Consider the following 25,963-nt stretch of genomic DNA (forward strand, 5'->3'; position numbering starts at 1 on the left):
CTACATAACTTGTTCCAGTTGCTTTTCTTGGTGAACCTAGATCACTCATTTCATTACCATCACTGAAGACTATTTAGAAGCATTGCTGCAGTGAGTTAATGATGATTGAGAAGAATGAGGAAAATGAACAAAACTGTTTGTTTTTGAGGTGTCTAGAAGATGGCAGTCCTTTGACTAGTTTAAAAATTATTGGTTTTATATGATTTTTTAAGAACTTTAGATTAATTTACAGTGTTTTATTCTTCCAACATACTTACATTTCTGTCCATAAACATATTGTCTCTTCTAAGCCTTACTTTATTTTCTCATATCCATTCAGCTCATACAATATGTTAAGTCTCCTTTCAGAAACTTCATTTCTTGCATTTCTGCAGTGGACATGTAATGTCAGTCAACCTCCAGACACTCTTGTAGTAAAGAGCACTTAACCATCAATATGAAGCATCAGCAGAATGCTCTTCACAAATACAAACAAAATTACACTCCATCTAATGTGTCCACTCCAGAAAACCCTCAGGAAAACATGGATTAACAGATTTGTCTTACAGCTCTGAATGCCAACTAACTTAAGTCTTTCAGGACCACGGGAAAAGAATTAGTCTCAGGTTTTCTTCCCCTGGGCTTTAGTGCTTATAAAGCTGAGACTTCTGCTTTACCTTTATTTTTTACAGAAGAACTAAATCATGCAGCAAGTCTTCCTCAGAAATTGAAATAAAACTAAAAAGTGTTTTCTAGATCAAAAGCAGTACTTTAAACTGTATTTAGAACAGCACTGTACAAAAGCAGTGAACAGATGACTTGTAGAAGTGTAGACCTGTCTTTATAACCTCAGTTCAAGGAGGCATCCAAAAATTACATCAGATGGCACACACTGAGACAGGAATAGCAAACAAAATTGAGATCCAAGTCCAAGAACAAAAATAGCAGCGCTCTCCTGTTCACCAGTAAGTTTTTCCTGCCCTGCTCATCACTTCTTTACTATCCTTTGAACAACTAGAGCCACTGGGATATAGCAAGCTCCTGAACTGGAACAAAAAAATCCCACCCAAAACACAGTGAAAATGTATCACCAATATGGAGGAGTCCCTGGCTTTTTCATAGAATCATAGAAAGTTCACATTAGAAGACATTTGGAGAAGCAGTCTAGCCAAACTTGTCCAAACTTTCTAAGTTACAGTAGGTTGCTAAGAGCCTTAAGTTGCATCTTGAAATTTTCCAGGGATTCCTCTGAACATTAAATGAGCTCTTTTGTATTATGCAAAACCAAAGGAGAAACCACTTGAAGTATTTTAGTTTACTGCCAACATCATCTTACCTTTGAGCTTCAAATAATTCACACCTATCCAGGGCTGAATTTTACTGCTAAGAAACTCAGTTTCAAACACTGGTTTATGTTCAGGAAAAGGGAAAAAGAATCTGACTTAGGGCTAACTGGCATTCAAAACTTAGCCTAAAATCACACAACTGTCAACTCTCCATCTTGACAGAACTATTCACTACAACTGGGGTTGCCTTTTAGAGGATCCTTTGTAGACCAGAGTAACACCTCCAAAATATGAGAAAGAAATTATCCAACCCAGAAAGGACTTGTAATATTTCTCCCTCCAAAACAGTTACAGCCGGGGTTGTAAGAGTGACCTCAGTTGAAGCTAAATTTATTGAAAGAGGAGAAAATGACACAACAGTGTTCCAAAAGACAATGGCATCCTTGATCTCTTAAAAATGGTAATTCCCCTGGTAATGTGACTACAGAATATCTGAGCATGCCTAACTGTTGTTAGATTTATCAGCGGGCATTTTATTCCCCCAGTAGCTTACTGAAGCTGTTTCCAAGAGTATTTTGAAATTTTAACTTTCCTCTTCATTATTTGTCTGTCTTCCCAGTCAGACATATTTGTAAGATCATGCTGATGTATATTCCTTATATATACATATAACCACATGGATAGCAACTGAAGAGATTTTCTGATCCAATTGTCACCTTAATTACCAAAGTTAATTACTAAGCTGTTCAGCAAGTAGCTTCTGTTGATTGTTTGATGCATCCATCAATCACTACCATGCAGTTTGGTTAGCACTGACAAAGGCACAGACCCTTCACAGAAGTGACTGAGTTTTTAGAGTTTAGCTATCTTGCAGTAGCTATACCACACCACCCGCCAGCTTCATCTAAATCACTTCTCTAAACTATTTCCAATCTTTTTTTTTTTTTTAGTGTTTATAACACAATAAAGCATGAAAGTACTGTACCTGTCAGAATGAATTACATATAAGTAACTGACACCGTAGATGTATTTTGCAGGCTGATGTTTTGCTATTTTTTGATTCAGCCATGATTTTTAAATACTCATTTTTGTTACGTATAGCTCAGTGAAAATACAGATGTTAAGTGTAAAGGGGACTCACAATAAAAAAAAAAAAAAAAAAGGCACTTATTTGAGGCCAGATTAAGATTTATGAAACTTAGAATGAAAATATTCCATTTGTTTATGTTTTTCCACTGATGTTAAATAACAATAACCTAAACTTAAACCTGCTTGAAGTGACCAAGATGAAAAGCATATGCAGCAAGCGGTCACTGAATAAATTATGTAATATCTTGTATGAAGATAAACAGTCTGAAATAGCAGTAATATTTTGTCAATTAAGATTTGGGGAGTGATTTTGAAATACCCTACACTGTAATTCACAAAAACACCACTCTAACACAGAACTGGAAACAAATTCAATTTGTATTTTTATAAACTTCTTACTGAATTTGAGCTCTGCAATGAGATACAATTGTTGAAGCACTGCCCTATTGCAACTAATTTTCCAGCACATTTACCTTTTTTCTCCAACTTAAGGGATGATAAAAAAGATCTCAGGTTTAGTCCGCCTTACTCTGATGAATAAAAAACAAGTTCAGCTATCAGAAATTCACAGAAATTTCATTCAGTTCTTTCTCTCTTTCTTTCTTTCTCTCTTTTTTTAATAAGTGAAATCTTTCTCTTGTGTGTATTTGTGTCAGTTTGTCTAACTGGATTTTAAAGTTTAGACAGCCAGACAGTAAAAGTAATCTCTTCTTCTGACTGGAATACATGCTTACTGTGATTGTCTCAAACTATAACCAGGACTTTTTCTAGTGCTGGCTACTCAGCTTAGCAACAGTTAGTTAGGGTGAGCCTTCTGCTACCACACATCTTTCCATCACTCACACTGACATTAAGAGAAGAAATACACACAGTGAAACTATTCTGAATTCAACAGCGTTTCTAAACATGGTCAAGATCCACACAAATACATTTCCGTGCCCCAAACTTTGAAATAAAGCACCCACTGAAAGGAAACAGAAGACAGAAGGTAAAAAAAAAAGTGTTAATTAAAACTGTCTCTGTTTAATCAGAATCATCTTCCTTCAACTTTCACATAACTTAACAGGCTGGCTGATGCCTAAACTTACCTGTTCAGTGAGACACAAAATACAGAAAGTAAAATAAGAGGCCCCAAACTGAACACGAATTGTGATACCATACAGTCTTACTAGAATAGATTCATTTCTATCACAGCTTTTCTAATTCTTCTGCTCCTCCTTCTTCTCTGTTTAAGTATTTAAAATCTACCTGAATGGAAAAGGTTCAGTAAAAGGAACGTGATCACCCATTATTGGTAGAATAATCGCACTTGAGTGGCAATATTTTTCGAATATCAGATGGTGACTAGTTTTAATGTTCCCAATCTTAAAGAAAAACAAGAAAACATGAATAAGGTACAAAGTGCTACTATAAGTAGTCTTTAACAAAACTTGTGCTGTATATATATGTAATTTCTTGGGAACAGACAAGCTTTAGGCTCTTTCAAAGTACAACTCACTTTGAACATCCAAGTCCTATTACTTATACATCCAAACTGTGGAAATCCTTTCAAATGGACTTCCACGGTTGCATCACTATTTTGGATTATACACAATTTAAGTGACTTAGTTAAGGGTATTTAGAAGTATCCTTCAGAGTGTTATCATCAGGAATATCTAAGGTCTCCTCTGTAATTTACGTTCCTCAGATATAACTAACATAAACAGTTGTACGTTAGTCGTGAAGATACAGATCTCCTGAACATTAACTTTAGGAAGAATTCCTTGATAATTAGACATGCATGCACACTAATCTGGCAAGCACTTAGCCTCATGGTTCTGAATATACTTTTCAGAGAACTGGAAACTATTACAAAACCCTTAGTAGGAGTCCATTTATTCTGATAAAGTCTCACACGTGAACAAGGCAGAAAGATGAACAGGAAATGAATTTTATGCATTTAATTCCTACTTTTCATCTCCAAAATTATTACTTTGTTACCTTGTGTTCCTGATCTTAATTTACAACGCATTGCCACATACATTTTCCACGGGTCAGTTAAATGACTGGCAAAGTAAAATGGTTAGTCCATTTAATTGTAATTTTAGTTTCATTACCCTCATCTTGAATATATTTATAAACCACTTGCATCAACTATAATTTGTAAAAGCTGCTACAGTGGGCTATAGTTCAGATTTTGTATCATTTGAGTCCAGTGTTCCAAATACACATTACAGATGCTCTTACATCGCTATTTCATAGTGACATTTCAAACCACTGGAGTTCTTCTGCACTTTTCCCTACCAAGATTAGGGAATGTCGTGGTACATCCTTCCTATATTTAACATCAGCATTCAATCATAAACGTAATAAATGTCTGATTAAAATCTCCTTCCAGTATGTGAATCCAACCTGCTCCTAAACGTAATGGTTCCCATCGAAGCTACCCTCCCTTTCAGGAAAAAATAACCTTATCAGTATACCTAAGTAAAACCAGTGATCGAAATGACTTGTGTGCCTGCTAGAACACAGTTCCATACTTGTTTGTCAAGAAACAGGATGAGATGTATTTATAAAATTACAGAAGTGATCACAAATCCTGCACAATTGACTAAACAAGAACTTAAACTGTGACTTCCAGCAGCAGAAATTAAACTCATTTTCTGCTCAAAGTCAGGAAACTTCCTTTCCCAAGAGGACCATCAAAAAATGTGATCTCCTAGTGAAATCCCAGATACAGGCTAGAGGCAGGCAGGTGACTTTTTTTAATAGTTTTTTCCTACTCCACATTGTAATGGAATCTGTAGTTTTGCCATTCTCCAAATGGCATTCACATTCCTTTTGGTAGGCATCTATGTATATTGGCCGGGAACTAAAGCTGTAAAGAAGACTGTGTGTGGCTTTCCAGGGCTGTGATCACAAGTCTGGTAGACTGTAGATTTCCATGTGTACACATTCATTAATCTAGCAAGCTCACATGGAACTGTAATACCAATGGTGTAAGCAGTTGGTTAAATGAAATACACTGCGCCTAAAGCATTGCAAACTTCTACTTGCTTTTCTTTTATTTAGTACGTATATCCTGCTACTTTAGTAGATAGCAGAAAGCTCACAAAATTACTAATTAAATTCTTACAAAAATAATAAAACTATGTCCTTGAGGATGTAACATGTGAACACTGCAGACTACATCACCAGTGACATATTATTTCTATACCAACTTGGAAGCAGAAAAGCATTCCCTTAAACAGCCCAATCAAATCAAAGCCTTATACAATGCAAGATGTTCCCCTGGCAGGTAAATGAAGCAGGCAGAGTTTCCTAGCACAAAGAACTGCCCTATCTAACCCCACAGTGATGTGTTTTAAATACAATGGACCACCTGTGTTTATAATTTCACTATTAAATTTGGAAGTCGACATTAATTTCAAAGTTCAGTTGTCTCTCTGAGAACATATTCGGCTCTGCTGAGCTGGTTACATAGATTTGCTTGCCGTGATATAGTCCTAGTTGTGTATCACTGCCTATGTAAAGGAAAACAACATTAATCTCAAAAGAACTTCCCTTGAAAAGTTAAAAGAAATTGTTGTTTAATAGCCTAAGTTCTGCCATTCTTGCAAGCAAAACTCCTATACAGCAATAACTTTAACACCACGTTAGCATGTTTAGCTCCTAAACAAGTGTCAGATGTTAAAGGGCATATGTTTCGTAATGTAAGAATTATCCAAGGCCCTGTTCCAATAGAAATGCTTTTGCAGACAAGAGTCTTTGGCTCTCACTGTGTTGGATGAAGAAGTCTTACATTATCTATGGAAGAACATTTATTTTCTAAGAGTATCTGAAATACAGTAATATTCAACAGGACATTTATGAAAAGCAATGACACAGCTCTTCACAGTTTTTTGTTTGCTGGTCAGAACCATGATTTGATTTTATCTGCAGGTTTAAATTCCATGCTCTTTTATAGCGATGTTATTTTTTACATTCACTTTCCCTGGACCTTAATGAAACCTCCCCTGCAGCTGGGGTGGGCTTTTTCTTTCCATTCAGATACCAAATCTTACTGCGTAATTGTAAGAAATACTATTTGTTGTCCTTATTTGGACATGGGGTTTGTTCTAAAAAGTGTTATGAGACTTAAAAATTCTTTCACTTGTGCCAGGGGTAATAAGCAGCAATACTCAGAACATATTTTCCACGTATTCAACTATTAGTCACAATATGACACCTTTAAGATAATTTTAAGGACAGTTTAAACTCCTCTTACAGTGGAGCTTTTAAAAGTGCAAAAGCGACAGAAGCTTTTATGCTTCCTGGCAAGTCACTCTGCTAATTCAGAGCCTGTAATTGAAAAAGGCTGCCTTTTAAATCTATTTTCCTTATTTTACCATTGGATAATGAGAATGGGAGTCTCCCTACAGATCTTAAGAGATAATCAAATTCCCATTTCCACAGTAAATTTCCCACTTCATATTACTTGCCTTTATATATGCAGGGAGCATGAATTTTCAGAAGAGACAAGAAACGCTCATCGCTCCTTTGCCATGCTGAAGACTAACAACTGCTATAAATTCCCTCAGTGATCTCACTGCAGAAGGAGGCAATTGAGACAGCGGACTGTTAATCCTCCTTATCAATTTTTATTTAAGGGGCAAAACTTCTGTTGAATTGGACACGCATTTATTCTATCGCAATGTACTTGGGAACATTGCAAGTTGTATGTGGGACCTGTGCCCGATCACAGGCACCACGTAGCACATGCAACTGAAACACTGACTGCACATGTATCTCCAGTTTGTAACTTCTAACCTGAAATACTCATGGAGAGGTTACAAGCCTTGGAGCAATGCCGTCAGTCTTTGAAGGTGGACGACTAACTGAGACAGGCAATTGTAAAAGATTTGGGGATGCTGTAGAAGAAAGGCCTCAAAGTGTAAAGTGACCCTTAGTACCAGCACTTGTGACAGAAGGGCCTGATTTCTACACTGCTGTTCTCAAGTGAACTACCTGGTAAGTGTGCTTTAACCACTGCATCCCCCAAATCCTTTTAACACCTGTGTCAGACACTCAATGTTAATCAAAAAGTATGGTCCTTTTTAGATTTTAAAGGATAGCTTAGCGGGTTCAGACACAAGACTGGGGGTTGTGCTCAGTTTCTGTAACTCTGACCTTAATAGAAATATCTAGAATAATGCCAAGGGCATCTAAAACAACCTGAGACTGAACCAGTCTAATTCCTGAACACAGACTAATTCCTGTGTTAAGACAGTGCTGTTCTACTTTAAGAAGGGTTCTACTGCCTCCTTAATAATCCCAGGCCCCTTTAAAGCCCGGTATAAACACCCACCTGGCTCCATAAGGCTTTCCAGATTGGAAAGAAATGTTGTTGTTGTTGTTGTTTTTCTCTAAATTGCTCAGACAGGCATTATTTTCTACCAAGCTTTCTATAAATTCAACTTTACAGTGCTATATTAGCAAATGTCAATTGTTATTACACTTCATTGCTTAGGATAACTTCTTTTTTACCATATGAATGCACTAAGCTTAGATCCCATCTGCAAAACTAAATGTTAAATTGCTAAACAAATGGGTGTTTTAATGGAATGATTGACATATCTTAACTATGGAAGTGTGAAAGACTACAGTGTAAGACTACAAATGCAATACAGGACTGCAGGTTCAGATCTTTGATCTCCTTTTTCGCAGAGGCTGTGATGTATAAAGCCAATTCCACTGAGCAGACAGTACTACACTGAATATAAATTATCCTTTAACTACAGCAAGGCTTACACTCAAAGAAGTGCTGCAAGGATGAACAATGCAGCCATGAAGCAATAAAGAGTCCTTCTGCAGAAAAATTGCAGACCCAGATCTGCATGGATAACCATGTTTTCAGAAGATAAATTTTGTCTCAGCTGTTACTTGATAAAAATTAGAGTCAAATTTGGAACATTTGTACTTACAGGAGTATAAATAATGAACACCGCTTACTTTTTCCATTAAAAAGTGAGGCAGGAATACTTGCCTTATTTTCCAGACTAAGCATCATTCCCCTCAGCAGCATAACAGTTGTTTTGGAAGGTGGATATCAACAGTCTCAACTGAACATGGCTAGAAATTTAAACACATCTTTTCCAGATATCTCTTTAGGAGAACCGTCTGCCTACTGAGCCTACACTAAGCTCCCTGGAGCTTAGCCATGAATATTCTAAACTCATCTCTTGCAAATCACAAGAAGTCTCCTTTTGCCAAAATAAAACACTTAAGAGGAATTCAATACACTTAAGCTGCTTTTCTTCATTTCCTTTGATTATTTTAAATGAATAATTTCTGTCTAAACTTTATGCTAAATATACAGCAAGAGAGACACTCGACAGTGGAGCTATTACCTCTGATTTTGTACACAACCCAAATGGGAAAACAAATTACTTGTGACAACCTGAGATATTTTGTTTTGTTTAAATCTACATAATTTTATAATTAACCAACTCTTTTGCAGTTATACAAAGATACTAATGAGTATCTTTAAAGGAAATTTCTCTATTGTTTATTTAAACTGTAACGTAGGTGGTTCTAAGAAATGGGTCATTCCCAGTCTACGCTGTTTATTTGTATAACAACTTCCATTGTGTGTGAAGAAGTTTGTAAATAAATGAGTAACTTTTCTCCTGTCTTACCTCTTTTGACCTGTGCAGTCTGACAGATCAACACTGCTTCCACCGCTGACAAGCAAAAAGTGAACATTTATCTTTGGCTTAATCTTTCTGTTCTCTTTGGGTTCCCTTTCAATAAGACTCAAAGAAGGTGCTCTTTGTGGCTCATGCCACAAAGTTCTCTTTGCCAGAATAAAATTCAGCAAAAAAGAAGGCAAGGGTAAGCTGATATCCACTACTGTCCTCAGCTCTGCTTCGGTTCAATAAACTTGAACATCTTCCCCCTCCTTTGCCAATTGAGATAAGCAGCAACAATTACTCAAAATGCATTGTCAACTCAAGCTCAAGAAGACAGGATCAGATGAGTTGAGTCCACCTCTCTCAAGCTTACAGTTGTTTTTCATGTCCGAGGGGGGGCAAATAAGTCCCTGTTTGCCTCTTGTCACTGAATTCAGAGCTACTTCTTAAAGGCAACTACACCAAGGTTGCAAAAGGAAAATAAGACAAATCCTCTGCTTTCTACAGCCTACAGAGCTTCTGTGTGTGACCAGCAGGCTGTAGGCTTTGTGCCATTATGGCAAAACTCATAAATGAACCATCCTTCCCTTCCCTGAATGGTAAGAAATATTTTATCCTTGCCTTTCTGTGTTCTCTTTCCTTGCCTTTCTGTGGTCTCCATAGCTGAAACCAAGTATTCATTGGACATCACTGCAATGCTTCTCTAACCAATTCTAACTGCATCCGGAGCTTGAGTAATTTAAAATATATTTCAGCTTGATCTCTGCTTTATCCCATTCCAGTACTCCACATATACAGCAACTTTAAGCTTACAGATATCCCTCCATGGTTCAAGAAAATCCTTCAATCTAAGAACTTCATTTACAATCCAGCATAGTTTCTGCTTCCCCGTCTCCCCACAGCAGCCTGGCATTTTGATGCAATCCTCATTTAATGCAATCTCCATTACAGGATTATGATCACATCAATAAAATGCTCCATATGGTTTTTATTTTGGGTTTTTTTTTTTTCCATCCCTCTCCCTCTCTCATTAATACCAGGCACTCCATCTAGAAAAAAATAAAAAACAAACAAACAAACAAAAAACCATAAAAGAAAAAAAAACCCAATACCACAAAATACCACCCCACCAAATCCAACAGGATGATAGGATGCTCTAGGGAGGTTGTGGGGGGTACAAATTCAACACAATGTAACAGCCAATGCAAACTGCCCATCAGAGGCTGAGCCCACAGATCTCCTCATTCCTGAGCTATGCAAGTTAGCTCTGTCCTCGCTGTGAGCACAGATCGTAAAACATTATGTTAGCAGACTAAAAATAAATATATATTTGCAATCACTTGCCAGCTCCATGTGCTTCTCACAAGAACATTTTACTCGATCGGTTCCATCCTATTAATCCTGCTGTGAACGAACTGCTGGAGGGGGATACTGGACATGAGCTCTAATATGAAAGGATGCGAAAATCCCTCTTTTCCCCAAGCCCCCTTCTTACCTTCAGTGCCGTGGCTGCAAAAGATATCCCTATGCACGGGCTTCTCAGCACATCACCACGGCGGTTAGAATAGCGAAGGCTGCCCCACTGCATGCAAGTTGGAGTGCTTTGCAACAGCAAATCCTCGATCCAGAACACAAGCTGCTTCTTCCCGTGCAGTGAACCGAGCACGATTCATAAGCGACTTCCACATAGGGAACAAAATAGTAAAAGAAAGAGGGGGAAAAAAAGAAAAAAAAAGAAAAAAAGATTTCCTAACTTTTGGGTAAGCCCGAGTTTGTTTTATTTTTGTTGGGTTTCGTGAATCATTTGCTTTTGCAGCTGGCAAAAGGCTGGAAACGCGATCGCGCCCTGGAAGCCCCGCACCGGTCCACAGAGGTCCTGCCGCCTAACCTAAGTTGCGCGGGGAGACTTTGAACTCCGTGCCGCTGGGCAGCTCAGCCGGCAGCGCCCGGCCGTGGGCTGGGGGAGAGCGGAGCCGGGTCCCGCCGCAGGGCAGCCGCCGCCACTGGGCGCTCGCCTCCTCCCGGCGGGGCGGGCTGCGGGCTGCGGGCCCGGCGCGGCCGCTGCGGCGCCCCTGGGGGCGCGGAGCTGCGCTGCCGGCGTCGCCCCGGAGCCCGCGCTGTCCCGGCGGCGGCGGCGGCTCCGGCTCGGCACTGCCGCGGCCGCCCGCGCCCCGCTCTGCCGCTGCCAGCCGGCCCTCCCCGCGGCTGACATCAGCGCCAGGAGGAGGAGCGACGCCGGGGATGCGAATAGCCGAGCCGAGGGGGGTTCCCCCTCCCGGCACCGCCCTGCCTTCTCCTCTCGGAGAATCCCCCGAAAGCGGCGGCACGGTCGCTCCGCCGCCTCGGCAGGGGGCAGCCCCCCGGCTCCGCCGCCGCCCCCGGGCCGAGCGAGGGGCCGAGGGGCCGCCCTGGGGTCGGGGCTGCCGGGCGGGACCGGCCCCCTGACCCGCACGAGGCCGTGGAGCGGAGCGCGGCGCTGCCAGCGGGGGGCGGCGGGCGACGGGCGGCGGGCGGCAGCGCCCTGCGGAGCCTGCTGAGCGAGCGGCCGTACCCGCCGAGGCAGCCCCGCGCCCGGCCGCCCCGCACCACCCGCCGACCCGCGGCTGCGGCCCCGACTGCGCCGCCCTGCGCCCGGCTCCCCGCCACCGAGCCCGGGGAGCCGAGAGGCGTGCGGCGGGGCCGTCGGCCGAGCCCCACAGCGCAGCGGGAGCGGCCGCGGGGCCGGGCGGGGGGCGCCGAGCAGAGGCCGAGGAGCTGCGGAGCGCGAGGGTCCGGCGGTAGCGGCCGGATGGCGCCGGGAGTCCGATGGCACGGGGAGGCGGAGCGGGTCGCGGTCTCGGGGACAAACGAGGGGGCGAGAGGAGCGCGGCCGCGCCGCTGCCTCCACCCGGGAGCCGGCGCTGGGGAGGCGGAACCGGGGAGCGGAATCCCCGCATCGCCTCCCGCGGACTCGGTGCCGGCCGAGCCGGGACGTCCCGAAGCGCTCCCGGGAGGGGCAGCCCCGGCACCGTCGCCCCGCGCTCGGGAACCGCTGGCCGTGCCCCGGGGCGACAGCCTCTGCCAAAGCCGTAGGGTCTGTGTGCGGAAAGTGCCACGTGTGAGTGTGTCGGTGAGTTCTGCCGTTTATGAGTGCTAGCGTGAACGTACATTTTAATTAATACCTAATTTGCTGCATTTATTTTAATAATTTGAGTATCTTGAAGTATTTGCACTGTTTTGCCAAATGCTTGCAGTAGGCGCTTCATAGCAAACACAATAATTATTTGTAACTAATTTAGCATTTTCTCTGTACTTTGCAACTGGATTTGAACTCTTTCTTGATGAACAAGACAAGAAATTGCACTTACCCTAACAGCACAAAATTTTACGTGTCCTTCTTTAAAAATGGTGTGAAAATGTACACAAGAGCTTTAATTCACCTTGTTCACCAAAGCAGCGGGTAGGTAACGTCTCAATTTATAGCTAAATGTAGCTTCAACAACACAATTTCTCTGAAAAAAAAAAAAAAAAAAAAAAAAAAAAAAGAAGAAGAAGAAGAAAGAAGTATCTAAGAGAGAGGAGAGCTCTAACAGCAGCCTGTAAAAATCCCCAGTCATTCGGTGAACTGTATCCATTTTTACTTGTTAACTCATACATTCAATGAGATTCCTTGAATATGGACCTGGAGTGAACAATTGCATGGCCATTAACCATGCCAAACTGCTACAGAACAGACGTAATTCCTTTTCTTCTAGGTTATATTTCCCTGTTGTATTTCAGTTGCCTGAGTTTGAGCCATGGTATTTTGCCACACTGGGTGCTATATTCTATGAATGCAGCGAATTGGCTGTCGCTTCATTTTTTTGGTGCCATATATATAGGGAGCAGAGGTGCCTCATTTTGCACGAACAGAACATTACCCACAACCAGGAGTTGGTGTCCCAGCTGCAGTGCAGAGCAGTGCTCAGTGCCCACAAGCCGCTTCCACTTCTTTACCAACGTTTCTGATTTTCTTCAATACTGTGTGAAATAAACATATGGGAACAACAGCAAAAGGTCAAAATATGAGAGCAGTGTGCAGCTACGTTTGGTGCACATCGTGATGGTGGCATACAGATTAATAGTGGTTGTCAGTCCTTTTAATACCTGTTTCACTTGGCTGTCATTACAATGATTTCTAAACCAGTCAAGTCCATGAAGGCGTATTCTACCAGACAACAGTTTTGCACTTATAAAGAGTCAAGAGATATCTGGACACGTGACCCCTCTCCTAGTAATACGTTCAAATAAAAATTGTTAGTTGAATATATGCTTTCCTGAAAGAAGTTTGATTATTACAGGGAGACATACTGGCCTACATGGTGGTTTGTCCTGAGCCAGAGCGCTCAGCCACAGGAGCGGCAGCTGTTCCCAGAAGGGAAGCAGGCAGTGTGCCGGGGTGGGTGGGTGCCTCACAGTGCTACTTGAGGATGAGCTGCCATGGATCCAACAGTTCTGTTTGAACTATGTTTGAAATACATAGCCAAAAGTTGAAGATAGTGAATGCTGTTATTGCAGTTAAAAGTAACTTAAAAAAAAAAAAATAGCTCAAGGCATTGATGGCTCACGTAACCGATTTGGGAGGCAAACTGCTACCTCTAAAAAGGACAAACACCCTCAACAAAACAAAAGAGGTTTCTCACTTTTATGAGGAGGCAAAGGCAGGGTAGGATTAACTATGTCCATGTAGCATCACTTTACTAAGGACGAAAATATTTCCTCATATTGAAAGGTATTGCCGCTACCCTTGATTCAGATCAAGGTCTAAATCCTGCAATTGCTTGTTACTCTAAGCACATGAGGAGGCCCCACAGGAACTATTCACATGTGAAAAGAGCTAGGACCAGAGCCAAAGTTTTGCATACTGTGAAGGTCAAGCTTGCTTCCTTTGTAAGACTTGTACTTCAGAGAAAAACTCTCAGAAATATGGTTTCCATACAGAAACTTCAGCTGATTCTTCTTCTTCAGTTGTTGGGGAGGATGCTGTATGTGCGGTGGCTGATTTACAGCGTTTTGTGTAATTCTGGCCCCTGTGACTACGGTGCTGGCTGGCTCCAGGCACTGCCTTGCAGCTCTGGGAGCTGTCCCTGCCTTTCCCGGATTGCTGTTTCTATGTTTTCTCTTCACACTGACTTTTTGTAAACTTCTCAGAACAAAAGGAGAAAAGCCTCATAGATATTATACAACTGTTGGCTTTAGAGCTGTTATAGAATAACCTCGTAATAAAAATGCACTGGCCATGCAATGAATTCTCAGCATTTTTCCAAAGGTCATACAAAATATATTGCTTGAGCGGCCGTACTTTGGCCACTCAGATAAGTCATGGGGAGACCACAGCAGATGACAGTCTCCAGGAAATACTGTAATTCACTTTTATGTCTCTATGAAGGAAAATAAGAGACAAAGCCTTCCCCTGACTACTGGGGAGGGGGTATATGTGGAGACTGGCATAGAGAACAAAAGGGAGCTACTTTTGCAAGTGTGACAGATAAGGTTGGAGGTCTTTCTGCTGAAGGCCTTGCGTAGCTTTGCTTTGTTTCTTTTTGTTTCTCTTCAGAGCAACAGAAGAACGCAGAAAACAAATTGTAGCTGCACTTTACTACATCTTTTAACAGGATTTTGCCTCAATCCCAAGTTATTTTCTGAGCACATATTTGAAAATTAGTTTCCATTTTCTCCATTTTCCATCATCCTCATTTACTGGAAATGTAAAATAAATCTCACTTGGGATCCCTGAGCATGAGAACCGCTTTTACTTCTGCTTTTTGATATTACATATTCCCTAGTTTTACCTTTTGTAGGGGCAATCCTTACCTGGGTTGCACAATACTTCGTAAATGACAGTTGATACTCTATCTGGACTTAACATTGAATACAGTTGTTCTTTTAGAGTTCCCTCCTTTGCAGTGAACTATAATTTATAATAGCCGAGCAACTTTTCTAAAATATTCGTAGAAAAACTATTTTTGCTAAGAAACTTACAAATCACTTTTTTTTTTCCCCACTCAGATTCATAAATGCCTAAAATGCAAGCTAGTTGAAAACCTAACTTCAGAGGAGCTGGAGCAGAACAGCTATGAAACATTCTGCTGCAATCGTGTCTTTACACCACTGAAAATATTGCTATCCAGTATCAAATGAATACAGTATAAATTAGAAATATCAGACATATACAGCTACAGCCACAAATCTAGATGAACGACTGCCAAATGGCAACAGGTACATATTCCTGTCATTCCAAGAGCTGGAGACACCACACATCTAAAGCCAATATGTAGGCAGTTCAGACTGTATGGCTTTAGTAGGGTTGTGCTTTCATGAAACATACCTCGCTGAGTGACAGCCAGGCACCAGAGGTGGTTACTGTCTTGCAGGATTGTTGCCAAAACGATTACAATATGAAACTTAAGAAGTCCAATCCCTAACAGCAGGAGGTAGAACATACAAACTTCATCATCCCAGTTGTCGAGTGACAGTGTTTTATAAATGTCATGAATAATGTATAAAACAACTTATTTTTTTGTACTGAACATTTTGAGAGTTCATGCACTCACACCGGAAGGGCATGCTTTGGAATGGGAATGCGAGACGAGAGGCTAGAAAGATTCAAAGCTGAACACAGTGCACACAAAGGAATTTGTGAACCCAGCTCCCTGCTTAATTACTCAAGAGCTGGTCAGGAGCCATGCCAGCAACAGTACCACTGCTATTTTAGCTGACTTAAATGAGATAAAAATCAGACTGAGTCTCTAGCTTAGGAATTCCTGCATACCTTTCGTACAATACATATTTGTCATGTCTTTGAGAATAATAAATTATTTTATTAATAAAAAAATGCTCAAAGCATTCATTTAAATTAATTTTATAAACTTAACAAGTGTTACTCTGTGTTCTCTGCATTTTTAAGAGTGTTTGGGGATTTATGTCTTGTAAAATAGAAACAAACTAGGAAAACTGAAATATATTGTGTCTTTTGCTGTACTTTACAGCACAGCTTGTGTTTAAGAAGCAGTCTAGACATGTAAAAATGCTAGAATAAACAATATTTTTTTTCATTATTTTAAATTAGCTTGTACTGGAAAGCTATAAATTTCAGAATGATGCACACTAGAAGGATTACATACCTTTCCAAATATTCAAAACAAAAGATACTAAGAGGCGATTATATTACCTGCTGTTATAAATACAAAATCCCTTCAGAGTTAATGCAATTACCAGTGATTTCCTATAAAAGAAAAAGAAATAATAACTTTATTTCCAAATAACTTCAGGATATTTAATTTCGGATTATGAAAAGTCACACTCTGGGTGTTTCTCTTTTTTTTCCCATATTGTAGTCTGTTGTTTAATCATTTCAACCTACAAACAAAATTAAATATTATTTAATACTCATTACAGGTCTTCAAATATCAGTTGGTCTTAAATATTTTCTCTCTCTCTTTTTTTTTTCTTTCTAGTTTCAGCTGAGTTTTGCATGCAGTTGAAGAACAATATTTGTCATGAAGATTTCATCTAAGTCTTCCTTGAAGCAGAATGAATTCCAGACTCGAGACCTCATCTAAATCAAACTGGAATCTGTATTAAGCTCAGAGTACATTTTCATTGTGTTTATGTTCTACTTATTTTTTTTTTTTATTTTTATTTTGCTGGCTGAAATTAGCATGTATGGAACACCAAGTGTAGGGGACTGAGCTGTATTCTTCTCTCCAGGATAGTAAGTAAGTAAATGAAAAAATAAATGAAAGAAAACAAATCACAGAGTGAATCTACATGACTATGGTATATCTGCATACTTTACAGTACTGCAGGTTTATAGCTGAGTTTCTGCAGGATTATTTCCTTCTACCTACAACCCAATAGACTATGACAGTACTGAAAATTTCCAAGGAACCAAAATTGGTAGGCCATGATGAACAAAAGTCTGAGGCAAGCACACTGGCGGAGAATCTGTGCAAATAGTTCTTGCTGTGTACTGCTACAAAGTGCTTAATAATTCCCATTCCAAAGATTGCTGTATAATAGTAGCGAGTGAGGTTGTTCAATTGGAAAATGCTTGGGATTGTTTTGGAAGACAGAGTTATGCAGAAATGCATGGCACTGAGATATAGATTCCTTTCCTTCAATTTATATAACAAGATGTTTCTTATTAAGTTTTTCACAGGATTATGTAACACACCTTTCAAAACAAGAGCATGAAGAGGTATATTGACAAGAAAAGCTAACATTTCCCCTGGTCATAACTGGATGTCACATTGATGGTCAGGTTTGGAAACACCACCAGTCAGTAATTAACAAACAGGAGCCTGCATTCAGTTTGCCACATGGGAACAGTGTAGATTACTGTATCACTCTTACCTGACTTTTGTTTGACCTCATAGGACATTATGGTCTATCATTTAAGTCTTGGCTATTACTCATGGATGCTATATCTGCCTGCTGAAAATATAGTTCTGCCAAACAAAATCTGAAATTGCATTTATGTGTGGTTTTTGTTTTTCATCAAAACATCACCTGTACTTCTGTGAAATATGCATAAAAGTTAAATCATGAGATACGTGCAGGCAGAAAATTCCTATTCAGAACAAAAATCATTAATAATAATGATATATAGCAAATAATTTTTCGATGGTAACTTCCTCTTGTTTCTAGAGTTACTTTTGTAACTGCTGAACAAATATCTATATTTGTTATCCTCCTGAATGCAGAGAAAAGTGGGCTATCATTTACTCTTGCTAGATGCTTTGAGCTCTCTCAGAGAGCATGTGGTAAACTGAATGCAGGCCCCTGTTTGTTGTTTACTGACTGGTGGTGTTTCCAAACCTGACCACTAATGTGACATCCAGTTACGACCAGGGGAAATGTTAGCTTTCTCTATGCCAGTTTATGTGGAACAAATCTAATATAAGAAGTTAATAAAACTCACACTGTTAAAATGCTTATGAAGATTAAAGACATGCTTGTAAAAGGTTTTTGAGATAGTGTAAAAATACCAATGGGTGGTTATGGTCGGCAACTATTAGAACTGGAAAGAAGACTTTAGAATCTTAATGATAGAGAGAATGTAAGTTATAGGTACACCCAGTAAAGTGGCTGTGTGTTGATCACATTAGGGTGTTCTGTCTTACTGTGTCACAAATTAATACAAAAAGTGATGTGCAGTATCAAGCAGTAAATAATTTAGAGTGATTTTTGTGTGGAAGTTTCCCAATCATCCCACAAAGAATGCTCAGCATTTTTTGAAAATCAAGTGCCTTTAACAATATCAAGCAAGGGATGCACTAGTGCTATTCATTTTTAACATCAAAGCTTGTATTTCTACTGGTTTATCAGTTTTCCATTTAATAGAAGGAAGAAAGGCTTCTTGCATATGAAACTGCTGCAAAATATGTTTCCCCAAACAGTGTACATTGAATAATATTTTAACCCACTGCAAAACCAGTTTAATTTATTGAAAATGTGATTACCATTATTCAAAAAAATATGCAAGATGTAAATAATTTATTTAATGAAGAATTTGAGGTGATTTTGTATGGCTATCTGCAGATGGCTGCATTTCTCATAGCAGAATCGCTAGAGGGAGTCATAGGCAATGATACTCCTTCAGGATCTCAAACAGGTTTGCAACTGAAAAATTAGAAGAGGATTTTAGGTAATATTTAGCAGAAAAAGAATACCAGATAATTGTAATCTCTGTAATTTAATTTCGCTCTCTAGTTACTGATTATTAATGAAACTAGTTTGGTCTCAGAAGACACCTATAGCAAATCATGATTTTGCATAAGAAACAACCACAACAAACCAGCAAGATAGATGTCCCACATAAGAATTTAAATTAACATATTTTTCAGTTAGTATTAACGTGGGTGCAGTGCTGAGAATGTGCTCACAGGAATTTTAGAGCAAATAGCAAAAGAAAAATCAAACATGAATAGAAATCAGTTAAAAGTGTATTTGTCAGTCATTTTTACCAAGGTTTCTGCACCTTTGTCTAATTAAGTTTAGCCTAGGGCCTCCTTTGCTTTTATGTTTAATATGTAGATTTCAGTGCAGTAGAACAAAACTAGTTTTATTCAAGATTTATGTAGCAGTAGGACAAAAAGGCTCATTGGGAAATATATACATATATTGAATTTTTGCTGTCCTAAGTAATTTCCACATTGAATCCAAGCTGTGGATTCACAACATTTCTCACAACTAGGAGAACTAGGAAAAGAATATGGTTCTCATCCTTAATCCTAGCAAGTTTTGAATGCAATGAAATGATATGCTGATCTACTGTGATATTTTGTAGATAAAACATTTGATTTATAATAAGGCAATCATCAAAAAGATATATATCTGTATATATATATATATATAAATATATTTTTTTTAACACAAGTTTTCCTAACGAAGTCTATGACATCAAGCTGCGTGGTGCAGTCAACACTCCTGAGAGATGGGATGCTATCCAGGGAAACCTAGAGAAGCTTGAATAGTGAGCCCAAGAGAGCCTTATGAGGTTCAACAAATCCAAGTTCAAGGTCTTCTACTTGGGTCTTGGCAACCCCCCACTATCAATACAAGCTGGGGAATTAAAGGATAGAGGACAGCCCAGCCCAGCCTTGTGAAAAGGACTTGGGACACTGGCCGATGGTAAGCTGAACATGAGCCAGCAATGTGCGCTCACAGCCCAGAAAGCCAACCATATCCTGGGCTGCATCAACAGCAGTGCGGTCAGCAGGGAAAGAGAGGTGACCCTGCCCTCTACTCTGCTCTGATGTGACCTCACCTGGAGTGCTGTGTCCAGATGAGGAGTCCTCTGTACAGGAGAGATGTGGACCTGTTGGAGAACAACCAGAGGAGAGACACAAAAATAATCTAAGGTATAGAACACCTCCCCTATGAGGACTAGGAGAGCTGGGGCTGTTCAGCCTGGAGAATAGAAGGCTCCGGGGAGACCTGATAGTGGCCATTCAGTATATAAAGGGAGCTATAAGAAAGAAGGGGACAGATTATTTAACAGAGTCTGTTGTGACAGGACAAGGGGAAATGGTTTCAAACTAAAAGAGGGGAGATTTAAATTGAATATAAGGAAAAAGTTTTTACAATAGGATTTGTGAAGCACTGGAACAGGTTGCCCAGAGAGGTTGTGAGTGTCCTGTTCTTGGAGACATTCACGGTCAGGTTGGATGGTGTTCTGAGCAACTTGATATAGCTGTAGATCAGCCTGTTATTTGCAGAGGAACTGGACTTGATGACTTCTAAGGGTCTCTTCCAACTAAAATGATTCTATGACTCTATAATTGGTAGCTACCAATATAGCCTGAAGATCTTAAGTTAGCACTCATCCAGTGAAATTAGAGTGTGCTCCTTTTTGGAGTCTAATAATAAATGCAGTTTAAAGTAACAAACAACTTTGTACTTGTGGTACTTCATAACACTGAAGCACAGCTTGTTTCCAAAAGATAGCTACTTACATTAGCTACTTGTTTGAAAAGAATATGAGACAAAAAATGTACTGGTGACAATTTTCTTAAGTGTCGTAGGTATACAGTTTAAAAATATGTGTAATTAGCTGTACCCCAATGGCATTTATGGCTGTGATGCTTTTTTACAGACATAATCATGGTAATAAAAGCCCTAGGAGTTGATCTGGTGCAAAAAGGATTCATCTGAACTCCTGAATTTAAACTATTTTTAAACTCATGTTAATCAAAGATTTCTATGCTTTCTTATTTTAGCTGTATCAGTATACACTGCCAGACTCAAGCAACTTATTTTAGCCTAAGCATTTAAATTTCATAAAATTTCTCTAAAAATTAACTGGAAAATAAAAACAGGTCTACAGAGTGCTAAGATAGTGGTGTTCAGAGTAGTGCAAGTGGTGTTAAGAGCTGTTGGACAAAAAAATAGATATCAAGACACTTCTCAGCTCCTGTATTTGTGTTCAGTGGATTAGATCAGAGTTTTAAATTTTAATCCCATATATGACATGAGGCCAATTCCTAGAGAGAAACCTTTTGCTTTTACTTTGGATTAAATGTTGCTGAGTTTTTCTCATATTCGTAGCTGTGTTATTTGGAACTGTTTCACAGAATCATAGAAACATAGAGTCGCTCAGGCTGGAAAAGACCAACTGCAACCTAACTGTACTACCCTAACTGAAATGGGAAGGGATCTCTGCATCCAACTGGTCCAACTCCTGTTCCAGAAGGGCACTTAGAGCATGCTGCCCAGGACCATGTCTAGGTAGTGTTTGAAGGTCTCCAAGGTGGAGTCCCCACAACCTCTCTCTTTGCCCTCTCCCTTCAACTATTTGTACACAGTGATAAGAGCCTCTTCTCCAGGCTGAACAGTCTCAGCCTAAAGCGTATGGAATATGACCATAATTTGAGAAGAGTAATCTAACTGCCTAAAAATGCATAAGATAAGCTCTGATTCCAGCCCAACAATGGATCTTTGGTATAACTTAGAAAAAAAATGCAATTTCTTCAGTTTTGAATTTTATAATTAAGAATAAAAAATGAAAATAGTCCATATTTACCATTATTTTCATTTACCACCTTCACTGTTAATGACTTTATATATACAGCTCAACAGGAAAACCTCTAGCTACTCTAGGCAGCTGGGGTTTGTAATTATTACTCTAATTATTCAGAATGCCTGTATTTGAGTTTAGCTTCTGCCATCATGATCAATACTTTTGACTTGATGGCCTTGTGAAATTCTGATATTTGCATTCTTTATATTTTTAGAGAAGACAGCAATCAGAAAGAAATCACTGTCATGTTTTTGATGGTTTTGTTTGTATACATTGAAGAAATGTAAAGTCAGGACAAGGCAAACTAGGAGAAAGCTGCTCTTTCTTCATAACATTACCACTGAGTGACTTTAATTGCTTTAACTATATAAAGAGAGAACTCAGACTTACAAGTTATTGAAGCTTAACAAACATAACTCATCAGCTGACCTTAAGTAACTGACCAAGTCATTCCCCTCTGCCCATGGCAAAGGCCTGGTAAAATATGTTAGCTTATCTTTATAACACACTCCCATGCTGCAGTTAGAATGGCTTAGACCACACAGGTAGTAGTTGCCATGGATAAGCTTATACTATTCTTTAAAGCATTGCTGTTACAGTCACTGGTGTGCCTGAGCCCCTGCTTATAGCAATATATTTCTGCTTGTAAAATTCCCTCCACAGACAAGACCAGCTTTTGCTTTTATCATTATTTCAATCACTTTAGTGTAGATCCAATTACACAGGTATAAGAGTGTTTCTACTGGCATACCCTGGCATCAGTACAACAGCAGTTAAACACATAACTCTAGAATCAGGATAGATGTGTGAATAACAACATCTGATCAACAGCCATGCTGACAAAATTTAAACGAGATCAAGCTTAAATCTTATCCACCTCTGACAATGGCAATGCATGTTATGTGCCAGGCTTACTGGGCATGAGAGGACAGTATGACCAGAAGCTGATTCAGGAAAACTTCCCTCATGCATGTTTAATGCAAGTCAGAGATATTCATCCCTAGCTGTGCTGTAGACAGTGGTGTCCTAACCCAAAACCACATGCATGGCAGCAATAAATGCCAAATTTATGACTACCACCAGAGCATATACATATACATTATGGCATTGTCTATCTATAACTATATACTGTTGTGTATTACATTTCCCAATGAGCTCTGCATTCTTTTGTTATGTGAAACAGAGAAATAGACTGTAGATCACGTTAGATACGGATTTTCTGCTTACCAAAGCCATGGGTCAATACACTAGAAGGCAAAGGTGAAGTACTACTGTAGTCTTTTTCCACTTTCGCTTCTATACATTTCCTTGCAATGTGTTGTAAATGAAGAGCAGAGGCCATGATCTGTATTAGACCTGAACTAAAACTGTCTCACTTTGGTCTATGAAAAAAAAAATCTCAGCTTGTAATCTGTACTGCCATGTAATTCAGGTCATATTCTATCCATAGTTAAACAAAATGCTTTACCTGAACTGAAAATAAAGTATGCATTGCTGCTGATATATCTGCCAAATTTAAAACATGATATTAACTAAAGTCGACAGCATAAGCCACTCAAACAAGCCCTGAGGGAGTCCAAAATGCTCCTTAATATTTATTTTTCATATTTGATTGCAGGTTATGCACAGGTAAGTGTAGTACTACCCTGAGGGTTTTAAGTGTAACGTAGTCAACCATGATAATACCTTCAGTATCTCAGAAGACAGTTCTCACAATGACTAATATGAAATGAAAGCGAAGCTGAGTGTTTTTCAGACTAGTGTTAAGTTTCCTCTACAGTTATTTTAGTAGGTTTCCGAAATGCTTTTGGTGTTTGCCTGTGAGTAAGAGAAAAACAAATACTTTCCTATATCTATCACAGTATTTTCCAGCACTCAAAGAACCCTAACATTAACTTGCTTTTATAGCCCTGTAATACACGAGAAATCACTATCCTCATGATCTTCCACTACTTCCTGTAAAAATTTAGACTGGTGTTTCCCTGTCATTTACTCAGAAATGAATCACTAACAGTTAGCACATATGCATGTAGTAGTGACAAAAGAAAATGAGCTGGAATTAGTCTACTTCAGGTGTTCCCGTCCATTTTAACCTCTCACAATGGTAAAACATGGAAGAGATAGTCACAAAAATACCATGTTTTTAAAGATATTTTTCTAAATCTTAATTATTTAAAAAGTAAAATGTAATATCATAACACATTTAAATATATTCATACACATTAGACAGACATTGAAAAACAGTTATGTCCCAGAAGAAAACAGTCTTCAGGTCAACCCTACCAGCTCTGGCTGCTCTAAGTTGCTCAACTGCTTCAAACAGACCTACTTCTGGCTTAACAGTGAGCGAATTTCAAGCAGATTTGTATTGTTAGGATAGCACAGAACACTAAAAAGTATTACCTAATTTTATCTCTAATAAGACAAAAAAAATGAAAAAGAAGGTAAAGGACAAAGTTAAGCCTAGGCTTCTTACATAGTTTTTTGGTAGGAGTTATACTTGCATAATGGGATCAACAAAAATTAATAGGCTGAATCTTGCCCCTTTACTCCACACTACTGAGGCCTCACCTGGAGTACTGCATCCAGATGTGGATTCCTCAATACAGGAGAGAGACAGACCTGTTGGAGTGCATCCAGAAAAGGGCCACAAAAGTGATCCAAGGGATGGAATACCTCTCCTATGAGCACAGACTGAGAGAGCTGGGGCTGTTCAGCCTGGAAAAGAGAAGACTGTGAAGTGGCCTGATAACAGAATTTCAGTATCTAAAGTGGAGATACAGAATAGAAGGGGACAGACTTTTTAGCAGAGTCTGTGATGACAGAAGTAGGGGAAATGGCTTCAAGCTCAAAGATTTAGGTTGGATATAAGGAAAAAAGTCTTTTACAGTGAGAGTGCTGAGGCACTGGAACAGGTTACCTAGAGATGTGCTTGACGCCCCATCCCTGGAGACTTTCAAGGCAAGGCTGGATAAGGCCCTTGGTATCCTGAACTATCTGTGGTGTTTCTGTTCATTGCAGGGGAGTTGGACTAGATGGCTCTCAGAGGTTCCTTCCAACTGTAAGGATTCTATGATTGTATAAATGAAGAAATACAGTACCCAATGCTATATTTTGAATTTCTGCCCCTCTCAAAGTCTTAGTATCAACAGAACGTCTTACCTTCTGTATTTCCAGAATTACAGTTCAAGAAGTAAGATAGTATACACAAGAAAGGAGGGATGAGGCTCTCCTGGCTTTCTGTAAGCATCTCTGGTGTTAGAGCATACCCACAGGTTACAGGAGACCAGATTCTGTTCTCACCCAGCTGCTGGTGGGATGGAGTAGTTGCTTTTGTGTGGAGTTTAGAAGATGTACTCCTACTGTTAATTTAATTTAAATTCTGGATGATAGGAAAAAAGTTTTCCTCTGTCATTTCTCTAACACCAGTAGCTTTAGAGGAAGCCAAGTTCTACCAGAAAACATGAGATAAATGTAATTCTGGTGACTGGAGTTATGATTTCTGTACTAAGTTTGTCTTAGAAGACAAGTGAAAAGATGCTTTATCACAGTTCAGCTTTAAATTTTGAAGGCTTTGTCTTGTGAAACTAGGATATTTCACCAAAATGCAGTTCCTTTCCTTTTATCATCTTCAGAGATGAGTTAATGGATTAGTATTTTTGTTAATATAATTATTACAAACATAAAACTTAATCTGGGCATAAATAATAAAGTTTTGTTACTGATTTTATTTTATTTTATTGAGTAATCCTCTCAAGTATGTTTTTAAAAGAACAAGATGCATAATGGAAAGCACTTTAAACAGATTACGTCCAAAATTTGAAACAAAAAAGTATTGAAGTGTTTCAAGATTACTCTTGCATTCATTGCTTACGAAAAATCTGAAATTTTACTCTTGCTTTTTTTTTTTTTTTTTAACTTTTTCATCTTATACAAGCAGAATGCATGCAGGCATGCATGAGAATTAATGTTGCAGGTTTCTGTGGTATAAAGTTATTCACAGCAAGGGACTTCAGTGACACTGTACCAAACTGAAAAAAAAAAAAAAAAAAAAAAAAGGACTAAAGTGGTTTGTTCTGCCACCAGGGCCCCTGAAATGTACTTACAACCTTTTTTGTACTATAGTAGTAACATTTTTAATTTATGTTGCACAAGAAGCAAGTTAAAATCTTACTTCCTTTACTTTTTTCTCCTCCTCTAGCTTGTCTTATTGGTTACCAGCTTTGCACAGCATTTCTTTCTTTATTCTTAGAACTATTTGCAATAACATTTTTATATACCACCCTGTAAGTAAGGTTATGGAAGTGGTTGAATGCTGCTAATGAGAACTTTGGTCCTCATTGTTCTTCTGACCACTAGTTTGAAGAAGCACATAGTGTTAGGTAGGATCCTACAGAGGGGACATAAGCTTCTAGTTT

General features: G+C 39.3%; 2 protein-coding genes across 4 annotated transcripts in view; one reads left to right on the forward strand and one right to left on the reverse strand.

The window, feature by feature from the left end:
- PCDH11X (protocadherin 11 X-linked) overlaps positions 1-11,188 on the reverse strand; it is a 454,279-nt gene extending 443,091 nt beyond the window's left edge. For all 3 annotated transcript variants that reach the window (XM_015278495.4, XM_040700491.2, XM_040700492.2), the window contains exon 1: positions 10,500-11,188. The gene's annotated coding sequence lies outside the window, so the exon portion shown is untranslated. The remainder of the gene's footprint in view (positions 1-10,499) is intronic.
- LOC121110694 (translation initiation factor IF-2-like) lies at positions 7,180-25,270 on the forward strand. Its single transcript, XM_040699777.2, has 3 exons — positions 7,180-7,266; positions 11,256-12,113; positions 16,480-25,270. The coding sequence occupies exons 1-3, from the start codon at positions 7,180-7,182 to the stop codon at positions 16,504-16,506; spliced, it is 972 nt and encodes a 323-aa protein (XP_040555711.2). The 3' UTR covers positions 16,507-25,270.
- The last annotated feature ends 693 nt before the right edge of the window (positions 25,271-25,963 follow it).

Source organism: Gallus gallus, chromosome 4 (assembly GCF_016699485.2).
Source record: "Gallus gallus isolate bGalGal1 chromosome 4, bGalGal1.mat.broiler.GRCg7b, whole genome shotgun sequence".
NCBI classification, from domain to species: domain Eukaryota; kingdom Metazoa; phylum Chordata; class Aves; order Galliformes; family Phasianidae; genus Gallus; species Gallus gallus.

What these genes read in the sequence shown, in the direction of transcription:
- LOC121110694 (XM_040699777.2), top strand. Translation starts at nt 7,180, where the DNA reads ATGCCGTCAGTCTTTGAAGGTGGACGACTAACTGAGACAGGCAATTGT. An exon ending in TAGAAGAAAGGCCTCAAAGT is followed by an intron (nt 7,267 to 11,255) that starts GTAAAGTGACCC and finishes GGATGCGAATAG; the next exon opens with CCGAGCCGAGGGGGGTTCCC. An exon ending in TGCCACGTGTGAGTGTGTCG is followed by an intron (nt 12,114 to 16,479) that starts GTGAGTTCTGCC and finishes TTTTCTTTCTAG; the next exon opens with TTTCAGCTGAGTTTTGCATG.